General features: G+C 37.6%; 3 protein-coding genes and 1 non-coding gene across 6 annotated transcripts; 2 read left to right on the top strand and 2 right to left on the bottom strand.

Moving 5' to 3' along the window:
* Positions 1–57: 57 nt before the first annotated feature.
* Positions 58–5,320, top strand: LOC147473560 (NOT2 / NOT3 / NOT5 family). The gene is made up of 15 exons (XM_086587300.1): positions 58–184; positions 402–526; positions 615–723; positions 818–990; positions 1,124–1,172; positions 1,265–1,483; positions 2,283–2,492; positions 2,581–2,676; positions 3,460–3,548; positions 3,631–3,813; positions 3,895–4,326; positions 4,447–4,499; positions 4,591–4,632; positions 4,783–4,927; positions 5,007–5,320. The coding sequence occupies exons 2-15, from the start codon at positions 509–511 to the stop codon at positions 5,064–5,066; spliced, it is 1,878 nt and encodes a 625-aa protein (XP_086443426.1). The 5' UTR covers positions 58–184; positions 402–508; the 3' UTR covers positions 5,067–5,320.
* LOC147473561 (small nucleolar RNA snoR35) lies at positions 643–723 on the bottom strand. The gene has a single exon (XR_015210394.1). It is a non-coding gene; the product is annotated as a small nucleolar RNA snoR35 (small nucleolar RNA).
* Positions 5,321–6,248: 928 nt separating the features above from the next.
* On the bottom strand, positions 6,249–9,499 carry LOC147473559 (ankyrin repeat-containing protein At2g01680-like). The gene is given in 5 exon segments (XM_086587289.1): positions 6,249–7,094; positions 7,096–7,258; positions 7,260–7,357; positions 8,255–8,664; positions 9,098–9,499. Coding segments are annotated over 5 exon segments (1,605 nt in total). The 5' UTR covers positions 9,432–9,499; the 3' UTR covers positions 6,249–6,494.
* A 736-nt stretch (positions 9,500–10,235) lies between these two features.
* Positions 10,236–13,459, top strand: FSD3 (Fe superoxide dismutase 3). Of its 3 annotated transcripts, none has more exons than XM_086587291.1 (9): positions 10,236–10,425; positions 10,579–10,656; positions 10,932–11,123; positions 11,322–11,493; positions 11,893–11,966; positions 12,049–12,075; positions 12,164–12,187; positions 12,718–12,844; positions 13,086–13,459. In XM_086587291.1, exons 1-8 carry the CDS (start codon positions 10,360–10,362, stop codon positions 12,841–12,843), a joined length of 759 nt encoding a protein of 252 aa, XP_086443417.1. In that variant the 5' UTR covers positions 10,236–10,359; the 3' UTR covers position 12,844; positions 13,086–13,459. The 3 variants fall into 3 exon arrangements, with proteins under 3 accessions (XP_086443417.1, XP_086443418.1, XP_086443416.1); XM_086587292.1 differs by having other exon boundaries at positions 13,082–13,100; XM_086587290.1 differs by lacking the exon at positions 13,086–13,459 and having other exon boundaries at positions 12,718–12,970.
* Positions 13,460–13,925: the final 466 nt, after the last annotated feature.

Raw genomic sequence — 13,925 nt, 5'->3', positions numbered from 1 at the left:
CCAAATTACAATTATGGGAACGGCGTGCTGGATGCTTGAGTGTCAATTTGGGTGGAGGCCCAGCCCAGCCCACAGAGAAAAAACCCAAAATAAATAAAAGAGATGCAGTCGTCGTGAGTGACAAATTTACTGACGACGACGACGCTGCTACTGAAAAAAAAAAAAAAAAATTTTCATATCAAAGGTACGTAAGTTTTTTTTAGTTTTTTTTAGTGATCTCTCAATTTTGTACTGGGTGGCATTCCGTTACTTACTTATTACTTTGACTCTCAATTTTGTATTACTAGTTTACACAAATCTCCGTCGTTCGGATTTAGGGTTTAGTTATTTTTTTGTTTTTCTGATTCGTTAGTTTAGGGTTTTACTAGTTATTTGTTATTAAAATGTTTTTTTTTTGCCAGGTCTATTAGTTTTGCAATTAATTCAAAATCAAAAGACAATTGAGACTATGATCGGTTGCTCTCAGTAATGCTTTGTTGCTGCTGCTCCTCCATTTGAATTCTCTCCAATGTCTGGCTTACTCAATGTACTTCCTCTTCCACTTTTATGTTTCTTGACTAAGTTGTTAATTTATATAGCATCAACATTAAAATAACAATAACCTTTATGTGCAGTCTTCCCTCAACGAACCAAGTGCAAATCTACCCGACACCACAGTTCGGCCTTTTGGGAGCTCATTTTCTGCCCAATCTGCTTCAGTCACTCCAGGTTTTCATCATGCTGGTGGGACATTTATTCTCTAGTTATTATTATTATTTTTTTAGCTTTTATGTTTAAATAGGTGAATTCATAGGCTATTCCTTGTTAATTGGAACAGTACAAGGTTTGCATAATCTTCATGGGAACTTCAACATCCCCAACATGCCAGGATCACTTGCATCAAGAAATTCAAGTATGAACAATGTCCCTTCTAGTGCTGTACAACAGCCTACAGGAAGTCTTTCTAATGGCCGATTCACATCAAACAGTATTCCGGTGGCTCTGTCTCAGGTACACGCTCTCTCTCTTTCTCTGTGTCTGTATCTAAGATTGAAAGATGTCAACAGCTGAGAAATATACTCTGCTGTTATGCAATTTTAGCTGTGACTTTGAGCTTTATGCGGACTTCAATTTTATATCGCAGATGTCTCATGGAAGCACACATGGGCATTCAGGAGCCCCAAACAGAGGAGGTACATGTGTACTAGTTGAGGCATGAGAGGAGTTCCTCCTGCTGGTAGCTTTTTCTTTTACTTGCACTGCTGTTAACACTGTGCTATTACAGGAATGGGAGTATCTACAGTTCTTGGAAATGCAGGTCCTAGGATGACGAGTTCAATAGGAAACATTGGTGGTGGTGGAAACATAGGCAGAAGCTTAAGCTCCGGTGGAGGATTGGGTATGCCTGGGCTTCCATCTCGGTTGAATTTATCTGGCAATAGTGCATCTGGGAATTTGGGTGTACAAGGACCTAACAGATTAATGGGAGGAGTTCTTCCACAATGTACCTCTCTCTCTCTCTCTCTCTCTGATTGAGATCAATGAAGCATTTTTAATGTCACAGATGTTCTATTTGGATAAATAATTGCTTGGAGTATGCTGTTTACAATTGACTCTTTGTTTTGTCCATGTTGTTGAAACTTATTTAGTGCCCTACACTCAGAAATCTCAATTAACTAGGGATAAACAACTATTATACCCTTATCAAGTCTTATTATAATAACTTTCTAAGGTAGCCTTTGAGTTGGGGCATATGATTTTCTTATTGTATATGTATTCCTAGATGGTTTTTCTTAACAATATGTTATTCTCTGTTACTATTATATATTTGTATGTCTTCAGCAGTCAATCTTAGGTATGCTTTAAATGAAAAAATGACTTGTTAAGTTGTTTCCTGTCGATAAAATAAAAAAAACAAAAATAATTTTGGTAAAAGGGCAGTTAATCAGTATAATGTGTGCCACATTAGAGTTATTTTCTCTCCCATCCAGCAACTATAAACATTTTCTGCTTCCAAAATATGGAACTTGCAATGCATGTTAAGATGCCTTCACTACAGATTTGTCTCGCATTGTCTACATCTACATGTAGCATTCATTTTATTGCTGTTTAATTTTTCTTTAGTAGGTCTTTCTTTTAGTTGATTTTGCTTTATTACTTGATTGTTACTTATCGTCTCTTAACTTATTCTGTTGAATAAATGAATCTTGCATTTTGGATTTGATCAAAGGAATAATGAATAAGGTGTTATCCCAAATTACTAGTGCTTGTCTGATACAAGAAGTAACTTGTAATGTATTCAGCACCGCAGGTCATGTCTATGCTTGGAAATTCTTATTCTGCTACTGGAGGTCCAATATCTCAAAGTCAAGTTCAAGGCGGAAGTAATGCCTTTAATTCTATGGGAATGCTAACTGACTTAGGGTCCAACGAAAATGCCCCTTTTGACTTGAATGATTTTCCAAGGTTGACTGGCCGGCCTGGTTCTGCAGGAGGTCCTCAAGGACAACTTGGTAATTGATGGGTTTATCTTCTACTATCAACTTTTAGCTTCTGTTGCTTCTCAATAGAATATCATATGGACCCCTGATTGCGCTGCAGGTTCAATGAGAAAACAAGGTGTTAGCTCTATAGTTCAACAAAACCAAGAATTTAGCATACAAAATGAAGATTTTCCAGCTTTGCCTGGATTTAAAGGTAATTTATTTATTTTTATTGTGTTTGATCCACGCTGATGTCATTTCTTTAATTATTTACCGATTCAAAGAAAAAAACATGGCAGTATATAACCTGTTTTATTCTGTTGATGCCACCAATTTGCATGGTTTTTGAAAAAGTAAGGTTTTACCAATATTATCCCATGTGCAACAACAATTAGTTTCTTTTTGCCTTGTAAGTTGATGGCATTGTTTTCCCAACCTCTTTCCTTTTTGGTTCAAAGTTACTTCCAGAACTGTGGTCTACATATCATGTGTTTGGTGTGATGAGGACATTCCATTTACTGGAATTTAATTTATGGAAGCACTCTTTCTTATGTAACGCGATAGAGGCATGCTGGTACATGTTAGCGGCATTCATGTGCGGAAGTAACAAATTCCCCAGTGTCAATTTGTTTGACATTTCGTACCCATGTTTAAAACTTATATATGCATCCTGTGTTCTGCATTGTTCACTCGGTTATGTATTAAAAGCCAATGGAATTCTTACATCATCATCAATTAGTTTTAGTGCCAGTATGATATTTCATTTAAGCATCTTGTGTTCTTTTGTTGTCCTGGATCCTTCAGCATTTTGTCAATCTGTGGTTATCTATTCCTGTTTTGGTGCTATGGGACAATCTCACTCAAAGTTCCTCTTACAGTCTTACCACATGTTATTGGTGTCTCAGTACACAAGAAGGCATTTCATTCTGATTGTCATTGAATGGTTATGCAGCTGTTATATTGTTGTGTTTGTAATCAACATTTTTCTCCCATGCAGGTGGCAGTACTGATTTTGCAATGGATATGCATCAGAAAGAACAACTTCATGACAATAATGTATCTATGATGCAGTCTCAACAGTTCCCTGTGAGTCATGTCAGAATTTTTTTCTCCTAAATAGAATTTGAATGCCTCGTCAAGTTGAAGCTTATGCTTTTGAAAGATACAGATGGGGAGGTCTGGTGGATTCAACATGGCTGGATCATATTCATCTCATCGGCAGCAGCAGCAGCTTCACGGCCCATCCGTAAGTGGCACGGGTGCTTCCTTTGCCCATGCAAACAGTCAAGATCTTCTCCATTTACATGGTTCCGATCTGTTTCCGTCTTCACATGCGAACTACCATTCACAGGTATTGTCACGAGTCCTCAGCCTGCTTCGTTGCCTTGGGCAATTTATCTCATGTGAAAGGACTGCCTTCTGTCTCATGTAGGTTCAGAACGGTGGACCACCTAGCATTGGACTGCGATCTGTAAACAACCTCAATTCAGTTTCTGGTATTGGGTCATATGATCAACTCATTCAGCAGTATCAACAGCTCCAGAATCAGTCTCAGTTTCGTATGCAACAGATGTCAGCAGCCAGTCAGTCATATAGAGATCAGAACATGAAGTCTCTGCAGGCGACACAGACTGCTCCCGATCCTTTTGGTTTGCTTGGCTTGTTAAGTGTCATAAGGATGAGTGATCCTGACTTGACTTCCCTTGCTCTAGGAATAGATCTGACAACACTAGGACTAAATTTGAACTCGGGGGAGGACCTTCATAAAAAATTTGTGTCCCCATGGTCTGATGGCGCTACCAAGGGAGGACCTGAGTACCACGTGCCAGAATGTTATTATGCCAAGCAACCGCCTGTGCTACATGTGAGCTGATGCTCTTCAATAATGAGTTCACTTTTATTGCCTTTTTTTATTGTATATTTTGTTTTTGTGAACCATAGCCATCTTTGTCTCCTTACTAAGCCATTAACTTGGTTGACACAGCAAGGTTACTTTTCAAAATTCAAGCTGCAGACGTTGTTTTACATATTTTACAGGTGCAGTTCTTTGTGGATATTTTTTTAATTGAAATCCAGGACTTGTTTGACCACAACATTGATGTGAGTTCTCTTTCTTATATGTTTTCAGCATGCCGAGGGACGAAGCACAGTTGTATGCAGCAAATGAACTGTATGACTCTCTAAATCTCCCTGTTAACATATTTGGTATCATATGTTTTCTGTTGTGCTTAATTTGTTGGTTATTCCCTCATTTGGAAAAGTTTATCATTCCCAAACTTGGTGGCAATTACCTTGGGATTCCTTTGCCCTATACTTGCAGGTCTTCCAGAGGATGGTTCTACCACAAGGAAATGCGTATATGGTTAACGAGAATTCCGAGCATGGAGCCCCTTGTCAAGACAAATACATATGAGAGGGGAACATACCTATGTTTTGATCCAAACATATGGGAAACTGTTCGCAAGGTTTGAATCAAGACCAGCCAGTTATTTTCATAATTCAATATTTAAAGTTCTGAACAAGATTTTGTGTGGTTGCATGCAGGATAACTACGTTCTACAGTATGAACAGATGGAGAAGAGACCAGCACTACCTGCACATTAGCAAAAGATTTTCCGATGTAAAGTTCTCGTTGTTGGGACATGTTGATCTAAAAATAGGATCCTCTTTTTGTCTAATTCCTGTTATTAACTGTCCAATGCCTTCCTATTGCAATTACCTGAATGCCGCCTAATTTTATTTTAGTTTTTTGAAAAAGAATTGTGTATATCTTGCCTGCTGTGCTATCTTTAGAAAAGGCAATTATCATTGGAATCTTACTAGGTGAGTAAAATGCCAGATTATTGGTGCTTTATGTTATTGGTGCATATATATATATATATATATATAGTTTTATGTTCAATAGAGCTGCAAGATATATATATATATATATATATATATATATATATATATATATATATATATATATATATATATATATATATATATATATAGCTATATTTTTTTTTCGTGATGTGCATCAGCGATTCAGAAGAGTTGCACATTGATTTTCAGTTACCAGCTGTGTGGTTTAGATAAAATTTAAGAAAGAATTGGGCAAACCCATGTTTATATTGATTATTATAATTATTTTATTTTATTGAATGGGATAAACTAGCATGGTGACCAGTTGAATGTTGGTAGTTGTATCCCACTGTCTTGAGCTATAATTTTATGGTCGCCTTACATTCTTTGGTGTTTTCCTGGGATTATGGTTCCAGATGAGTTTGTTTGTGCAACTACAAAAGTCACTCTGGGTTGGGACCTTCCGCCTATCATCAGAGTGCCGTACTTGTGCAGCTGTGCCTTCGACAAAATCTGCTGTAACTGTGTAATGTTTATACCAGCTCGGTTTTCTTGAAAATAGGGCTCCTTAATAAAGATGGGCAAGAAAAAGGAATCAAGATTCAAGTTATGCTTGTTAAAATGTTTTGGTCTTGTAATTAAAAATTGTTTGTAGAGCCCTCAACAAAAATGGTCATTTTTCGTTTTGACAATATATAACATTCAGATACTTTTATCGCTTAAAATATGAGATAATCGTTAGCATTCATATAAATAAACGTTTCAAACATTGGCAGCACAAGATTGGTCTCACCAGGATAACAGTATGGAACTTGTCGAAGAAGGCATGTGATATAACATCCTGATTGCAAATCTGATAAACATAGGATGTAGCGAAAGTGGCAAAATATCTCAAATAAAACAACTGTTGAAACTTGAAAGAAAAGGGGTGGAGGAAGCCAGTGGCTGAGAACTGCAACAACTATTAAGCATTAAACAGAGTACATAAATTTACATAATTTTCACAATTGTACTCCTCATTCTTAAATCTTAATCAATGACCCCCACCACTAACTCTGCACCCGGAAATTGCCTCTGATGGTTAAAAGAACTCTTATAAACTGCATCGACGGATAATTTGATTGTACTCCATACAGCAAATACACAAGAACTGACCAATCTTTGCATGCTTTTAATGTCAAAACAAATCTATAATGCGTAGATCTTTTCATGGTCAGAATCATACGCGTCTGGATCTGAGAAAGCCGAGTAGTGAGACCAAGAAAATGATTTCGTGCCACTCGGCCTTTTAATACGTCTCTGAGAGTCATCTCCATTTATCCTGAAATGTTTTCGGAAAACAAAGTAGCACATGCTAGCAAGAGTACCGATTAGGATAGGTCCACCTACTACCACTATAGTAATAGCCATCCAAGAGGCTTTACTTCCCACAACTACAAAAGCCATTGACAGAAATGCACCACAGGTGCTAAGGCATGCTGCCCACATTAGCTTGTTTACTACTGAAACAACCTGTTCCTGTGCACTGGTATCCCAGGCAACCAAGGTTATCTGGACCACAACAACAGCTAGAGATATGAACAGAGATGTAGCATTTAAAAAGCAAAACACTTGAAACCCAACATTGTCAGCAATGTTGGCTTTCCCAGCATCAGGTCCAAGGTGCAAGTACTGACCGGGTAGATTGAATATAGCCATGAATGCTATAGAGGCAAAAAGAGCCGCGACAACAGTTATAGAATTTGTTGTGTTTTGAACAGCTTCTCTATGCAGTTTCCGTAGCTCTTTTGGCAATACCAGACATTCTTTTGTGGGTCTTTGCATTCTGTATAAGCTGTGAATGCACCTCATGCTTTATATCACTAACAGTTCTTTTCAGTTCCATTGCCTCATCTACTTGGCCAACATACCTAGCATGCTTCGCACCAGCCTCAACCAGACCTTCCTTAATCTCCATATTGGAGTTTATCTGCCAAATCCATTGCGGTTTCATTCTGATGATTAATAGCATTGACGTCAACAGATACAAAGCTCAGTAGAAGGTTCACAATCTGTAAGCAAAATATTTTATTCAGTATGGATGGTAGTTTAATTGAGTCACCAACTTTCCTTTGACTGAGTTCAAATTTGCGAAATGATGAGGTCATCTGAGAAAAATAGTATTTGTCTTTTATGTATGCTAATGAAGCTCACAATCAATCACTATATATTCATGGAGATAATTGACTCCCATCATATGTGCTTCTTCCAGTACTAAAGGAAACAAAAGAATAACTAAAGAAAAAAGCGACTCGTACAACAGATACATTGATTAGTTGGATGATCAGATGCACATTAATCAAATCACATCTTAACTGAAGAAGCAAGCTTACAAGTTGTTTAAATTTTAAAATATGGACCTGTTCCTACTGCCTCTGCTATTTTTCCCAACATTTGAGAACTAAGTGAGATGAGCGTCAATACAAACGTTTGAAGAAACTGAAGAAGCAACTGCCTTATATAATATCATTTACCCTGTTCATTTACTTACGATGTTTGGCCCTTTTGGCATTGCTCACTCAACATACAGTAACCAAAGGAGTTCCTTCACATAAATAATTCTAGTCACTTAACAAAGCACTATGCCAATCATTTGGCATTAAGGTTTTCAAACACCCACTGATTGAAAGATGTGGATTACAAAAATAAAATCTAACCAATCTATTTCAACAAGATTCATGTGTAAACAAAGAAGACTCAGCGAGATACTACATACGGTTGGAGAATAGACTCTTACCATGGAACAGGGTATTCGTGAAACTTATAAAAGCCAATAAAATCTCCGTGAGAAAGATAAAACTGAAACCGTATAGCCAAATACATGTGGACATAAAGAGAAGGGAAAAGAATCGAGAGGAATAGAAACATCAGAAGAATGGAAAAATGTAGAATACAGATAGAAAATTTACCTGTGGACGGCATTTCCTGGTCGCTATGTGTACAGCTGTATTTCCCTTCTTGTCCCGTGCGTTAAGTATCAAGGAATCAGCAAGCAATAACTCTTCCACTACAGAAGGATCCTGGCCTTTTACAGCCATGTGAAGTGCAGTCTGCCCCTTCTTATCTTTTATAGAAGCAATTCCTGGATCTTTGTCTAAAAGTGCCTTTACAATCTGTAGATGACCATACCTAGCAGCAGTGTGCAGTGAAGTCTTCCCATTTTTTCTCACAATTCTTATAGAGCTTACATCAGCATCTAGTATTGAGTTCACTACATCTAAGTGTTCTTGAACAGCAGCTGCATAAAGGGGGCTAGTGTTGGACGAGTCACATGTTTGACAAAGTACAGGCCATCTACTCAAAAGTTCATTTACGATCCCTGGACACAAAATTAATCCACACTTTAGATGCTGCATGAGAGTGGCATAGTTGTATTATATACTGCTGTGGTTAATGCATTTAAAATCTGATCTAATGGAGGTTATTTCAGAGGCAATACAGGAGGCTTTGGATAGAATCAAATCCAAACGGTAGCGATGCTCTCTTTTCGAAGCACAAATTATCCTGGGCCCTTGAGGCTAATGGAGAAGAGAGCAGGTTGAATATTGGCAGAGCTTGAGAATTAGTCAAACTAGGGTTTGTATCAAAAGTGGATCGTATCTGTATAGTGTTGTATTTGAAGAGATAATAAAAAAGTTGAATTACAAAGGAAACCAAAGGACGCAGACTATTAACAAAGCAAGCAAGCAAGCAAGCCTATCAAGTGCAGAATTCATATAATGAAATAAGCATATGCATATAAATGAAAGTACCGAGATGGCCGCGCTTGGAAGCGATGTGGAAGGGGTTCATGTCGAGCTTGGACCGGATTAAAATGGATGATAGATCAGCAAAGGTGAGCAAGTAATTGAAGACTTGTTCCAGATTGTTGTCAGCCGCTATGTAGAGGGATGTCTCGCCCGCATCGTTCTGCAAGGACATGATACTGGAAACAGATGAGGATGGTGCTGCTTGGAGGAGGTGTTTGAGGGTGTGGAGGTCGCCGGATCGAACTGCGGAGAATATAGCTGACTGCTGCGACATTAGCAGCCGTATCTGAATTGCAGCACTAGTGGAGGGGGAGTTACTGTTACTAGCATCCTCCATTGTGTTTTTGGTGGAGGCCTCGATTGACTACACCACTCACTCTCCTGCGCACACTAGATTTTCTCTTATTTTTTAACATTGACAAGATTACAAGAATAGAATAGAAAGCCATCAGACACTCAGATTCTTTGAACCTTTTCCATATCTCACTCACGAGTTTGATGGAGTGAGTGAGTGACATAACTAAACGTCAACGGTCAACCAACACAGACTTAACTGTTTCCTTCTTTTTCACTGTTTCTGTTATTCTTACCAATTCTGGTTTTATTTTTAACCAGGAATAGCACTGATTATGGTAGAACAATGAACAAGCCACAAATTACCTTTTTCATCCAAGGCTAAATCTTCTGTCCTTGGTATATGGTGGGCTGTGATTTAACAGCCACCATACAGGGGAGTGGGGTGCGCACCATAGATTTAGCCATTATTTAAACCAGGAATAGCAACAATGAACAAGTCACAAATTACCCTTTATAAAAGAAAGATAAGCAACATTGAGAGCTTACTTAATAAAGTATTAAAAATGTCAATGACTATCAAATACAAAAGGCTTGTTTAATTAAAAGATGTATGTATGATTGCCATGATTAATTTTCTTTTTAGACTTTTATTAGTTGGTGCTTTTCAGATTTTCACACCTCTACATATACCAATGTATCAGTATGAGGACAAAGATAAAGGTCCCTTTGTATAGAATAGAATGCACAACCATTTGCACGATGAACATCTCATTAGTCGTATAGGGAACTATTTATTCAATACACATACAAATATACAATAGTGTAAATAGGATGATGAATTCCTGACAAATGCAGTCGAAATTTCAACGATCGAAATCGAAATATTGGACTGTGGAGCAGCAGAAGCGGATAAAGCTAAAACCTTTTCTTAAAACCCAGGAACGACTTACAAGCGAAAAGGAGTAGATATGGGGTGCTTCCTCACCAATTCTCATCTTCTCTGCGTCTCCACCATTCCCAACTTTCTACCTATGGTACTACTACTACTACTACTCTTTTCATTTTAGTAAATGGAGGTTCTTTGAATAAAATCATCTATCATAGCTAGGCATTCTACTATTTTATCAACCAATTCTTAACTGCTAATTCCATCTACATCTCTTCAATTTTTCTCTTCTTATTTGCAGCACAAAGGAAAACTCTCTACTCCACCAAGGCCCAAACTCGTTGCCTTCTATGGCTTGACCACCCCTCCTTATAAACTCGTGAGGACAATTTTTCTTTAGATAAAACTGAACAATATCTACTACTGCAACAAATTTATAGATTATGACACCAAATGTTTTCAACATTAGGCTTCCTGCATAGTTAGGCTCATCAAAATTTTACTTCCCCCATGTTATTGAGATACATTCTTCTTGTTAGTAGTTTCTGTAGTCTACCTGCGACCTTATATTTCCTCGTCTTAACTTGTTTCATGGCTTTACTTCTCCTCAGCCAGAGATTAATACAGATATATTGCTTACATATATTTGAATAGGATGCTTTGGAACCATATATGAGTAGGAAGACTCTGGAGTTGCACTGGGGTGAACATCATCGCAATTATGTGGAAGGTTTGAACAGACAGCTTCAGAACAACAACCCATTATATGGATGTACCATGGATGAACTTGTCAGAGTAACCTATAACAATGGGAACCCTTTGCCAGAATTTAACAATGCTGCTCAGGTGTGCCCTCTAATCCTGGATCCATTCAGTCCTCACTCATTAGTTGAAGTTATGTTCTGTTTTATCATCTGAATTCAGTATGCATTTTTTCCCCCTTTCTTTGTACCTTTTCACTTCATCCAAATCATTGAGTTTGTATGTGTCCTCTTGAAGCACGTGGTTAATACTCTTGGGGATAATGGAACCAATGATTTGCAGGTTTGGAATCATGACTTCTTTTGGGAATCCATGCAACCAGGGGGCGGTAAGATACCTGGAGAAGGAGTGTTACAGCAGATTGAGAAGGATTTTGGTTCGTTTACTAACTTTAAGGAAAAATTTGTTGAAGCAGCCTTCGCACTATTTGGTTCTGGCTGGGTTTGGCTTGTTTGCGGTATGTATGCTGTATCTTTAATCTGTTTGTTCTTTCATGCTGAGTCTTCAGTCCTCACTCATTAGCTGTGATTATGTACTCTCTACATGACATTAATTTGTTACCTGCATGAGTTTGTTATGCATTATGCTTCACAAAGTAAATGCAATTATTAAATTTCCATCTTCTCTACCCTGCACCTCCTGCCCCTAGAGGCCTAAAGAAACGGAATTACAAAAAAATGTCTTGGAAACTGTATTTGCGTGTTCGTTGCACTTAAGAGATCTCCTTTGTATCTTCCCCTTTTTGTTCATGATAATCTGTCACACAAAGTACAGATTTCTTAAGTTTGTTAGAACACCCATGCTTACTTGGCAGATGCATTCCTTCTAACTGTTTGTATTTTGATCATTACAGTGAAGCCTAAAGAGAAAAGACTTGCAGTGGTGAAGACATCAAATGCTGTTAATCCGATCGTTTGGGGTGACATTGTATGTCAATATCATTCCTCTGCTTGTCTCATTTTCTTTATCTTTCCTTTTGAAGCTGCACTGACCCTCTCATTTGTTGCAGCCTATCATCAGCTTGGATATGTGGGAGGTACTTTATTGTTTCTTTTGGTTTCATTTCGTATTATATGTGCAGAAATTGTAATGCTGATAATAGTTATTTGGTTTCCTTTTTGCAGCATGCTTATCATGTCGATTACAAGGTACAGATATCTCTTCGCCATCCCTTTGGTTTTTTGTCCACAACAGGCAGTTGATTGAAGGTTCCGTCACCTTAGCTTCCTAGGATCCTAGCCTTGCTTAAAACAAAAAAACTATACAATGATGCTCGTATTGGCTGCAGCTCCATTTTTGATGAGTTCAAAACACCCATAGTCATTTCCCAATCTATCCGGAAGGGTTTTCTTTTGTACGCTTGGACCAGCTGGTTAAGTTCATGATTTCATTTCACCTGCAAAGATGAAATATCAGCTTAATCAAATATGGTGGCCTTGGCTTTCAGTTGGTCAGTTAATTAGCAACTATGAAGTTTAGATCTATTAGATCATGGGCCTTAACTCCTGGATGTGAGTGTTTTCAGGATCTAGGATTGGCATCGTGAAATTGTTGTTTATTTCCAGTAAACGACAAGTCTTCGTTGCTTGTTTAAAGTTCAACTGTGATACTATATTTTGACCATATTGAGTTCATCCACTAATATATATATATATATATATTTTGGAACGCCGAACAGAACGACAAAGGGAAGTACGTGAATGTGTTTATGAACAACCTTGTCTCATGGCATGCGGCAACAACGCGAATGGCTCGAGCAGAATCCTTTGTTAATTTAGGGGAGCCAAATATTCCTATGGCTTGAGGTGCTTATTGTTCTTTTTTAAATTGATTTCTATTTTACCCTTAGAACATAATTTGTTGTACAAACCAAATTTTGATTCACTTGAGAAACTACCTATTACCATACATACTAGGTGTAATCTTCTTCATCAGACATTCTTATAAGTTAAATTTAGACTAGAGATGTACGTTTAGAAGTTGTATTAATCATAACATTCTGTGCACATTCTTTTTGCTCTCTTATGCGTTGCAAACGTGAGATAGAAGTATAGAACATTATGGGAAGGGGACGATGTTATTAGCCTCATGGGACTTGAGAATCTACTATGGGAAAGGGAGACGACTTTGGAGCATGTTGCCTTTTGCGATTCTGTGGGGCATTTGGTTGGAGAGGAATCAAAGACACTTTGAGGGAACAACAACGTCTATGGAGAAAGTTGTGTTGGCAATTGAAGTTCTTTTATATTTCTGGTCAAAGGTGCATATTGAGACACGAGACATACTTTTTGAGGCGTTTGTGTTTCGATGGGAGTCTCATTCCATAATGAGATGATGGGCTAAGAGACTTATCACTTTATGGTTTTATTTTATTTTATTTTATTTTTCTATATGTAGAAGATATCTCATCCTTATGTACCTATCTTTAATTATATTAATAAAATTATATTTTACCGATAAAAAGAAAAAAGAAAAAAAGATAGAAGTATAGAACATTCTAAGTTTGAACTAAAACAGATCAAAATGAAGAAAATTTGGAGAAATATAAACCAGTGAAGAAACAGACAAAAGGTTTGTCGTTGATGATTGACGACAATGTTAGGCAAAAAGGAAAAACATTAGTGAGGCTGGGAAAGAGCCAAGATTATGGACTTATATTTCAGGAGCAGATGGGGTTATAATGTAAGGTTTTATGTGGTTGTACAAATACAAAGACAGCTCTAGGTGGAGACCACACAACTAATGAGTTATCTCCGCAAGGCATTTTCTGAGTAAAGAGTGACAAAATTGTATTCTACAATTGACGTAGAAGTCACTTTGCCAGACGTTTTTATGGGAAATGCATAAACGAAGACATGATCTAAAGTTTGTTGGCTTTATTGTGGA

Source organism: Coptis chinensis, unplaced genomic scaffold, assembly GCF_015680905.1.
Source record: "Coptis chinensis isolate HL-2020 unplaced genomic scaffold, ASM1568090v1 utg2326_pilon_pilon, whole genome shotgun sequence".
NCBI classification, from domain to species: domain Eukaryota; kingdom Viridiplantae; phylum Streptophyta; class Magnoliopsida; order Ranunculales; family Ranunculaceae; genus Coptis; species Coptis chinensis.
This window is presented reverse-complemented; position numbering and strand designations above follow the sequence as displayed.

Coding starts and splice junctions, on each gene's coding strand:
- LOC147473560 (XM_086587300.1), top strand. Junction 724..817: donor TCCAGGTTTTCATCATGCTG/GTGGGACATTTA, acceptor TAATTGGAACAG/TACAAGGTTTGCATAATCTT. Junction 3,814..3,894: donor ATGCGAACTACCATTCACAG/GTATTGTCACGA, acceptor TGTCTCATGTAG/GTTCAGAACGGTGGACCACC.
- FSD3 (XM_086587291.1), top strand. CDS start 10,360: ATGGGGTGCTTCCTCACCAATTCTCATCTTCTCTGCGTCTCCACCATT. Junction 11,494..11,892: donor TGGCTGGGTTTGGCTTGTTT/GCGGTATGTATG, acceptor TGATCATTACAG/TGAAGCCTAAAGAGAAAAGA. Junction 11,967..12,048: donor CGATCGTTTGGGGTGACATT/GTATGTCAATAT, acceptor CATTTGTTGCAG/CCTATCATCAGCTTGGATAT.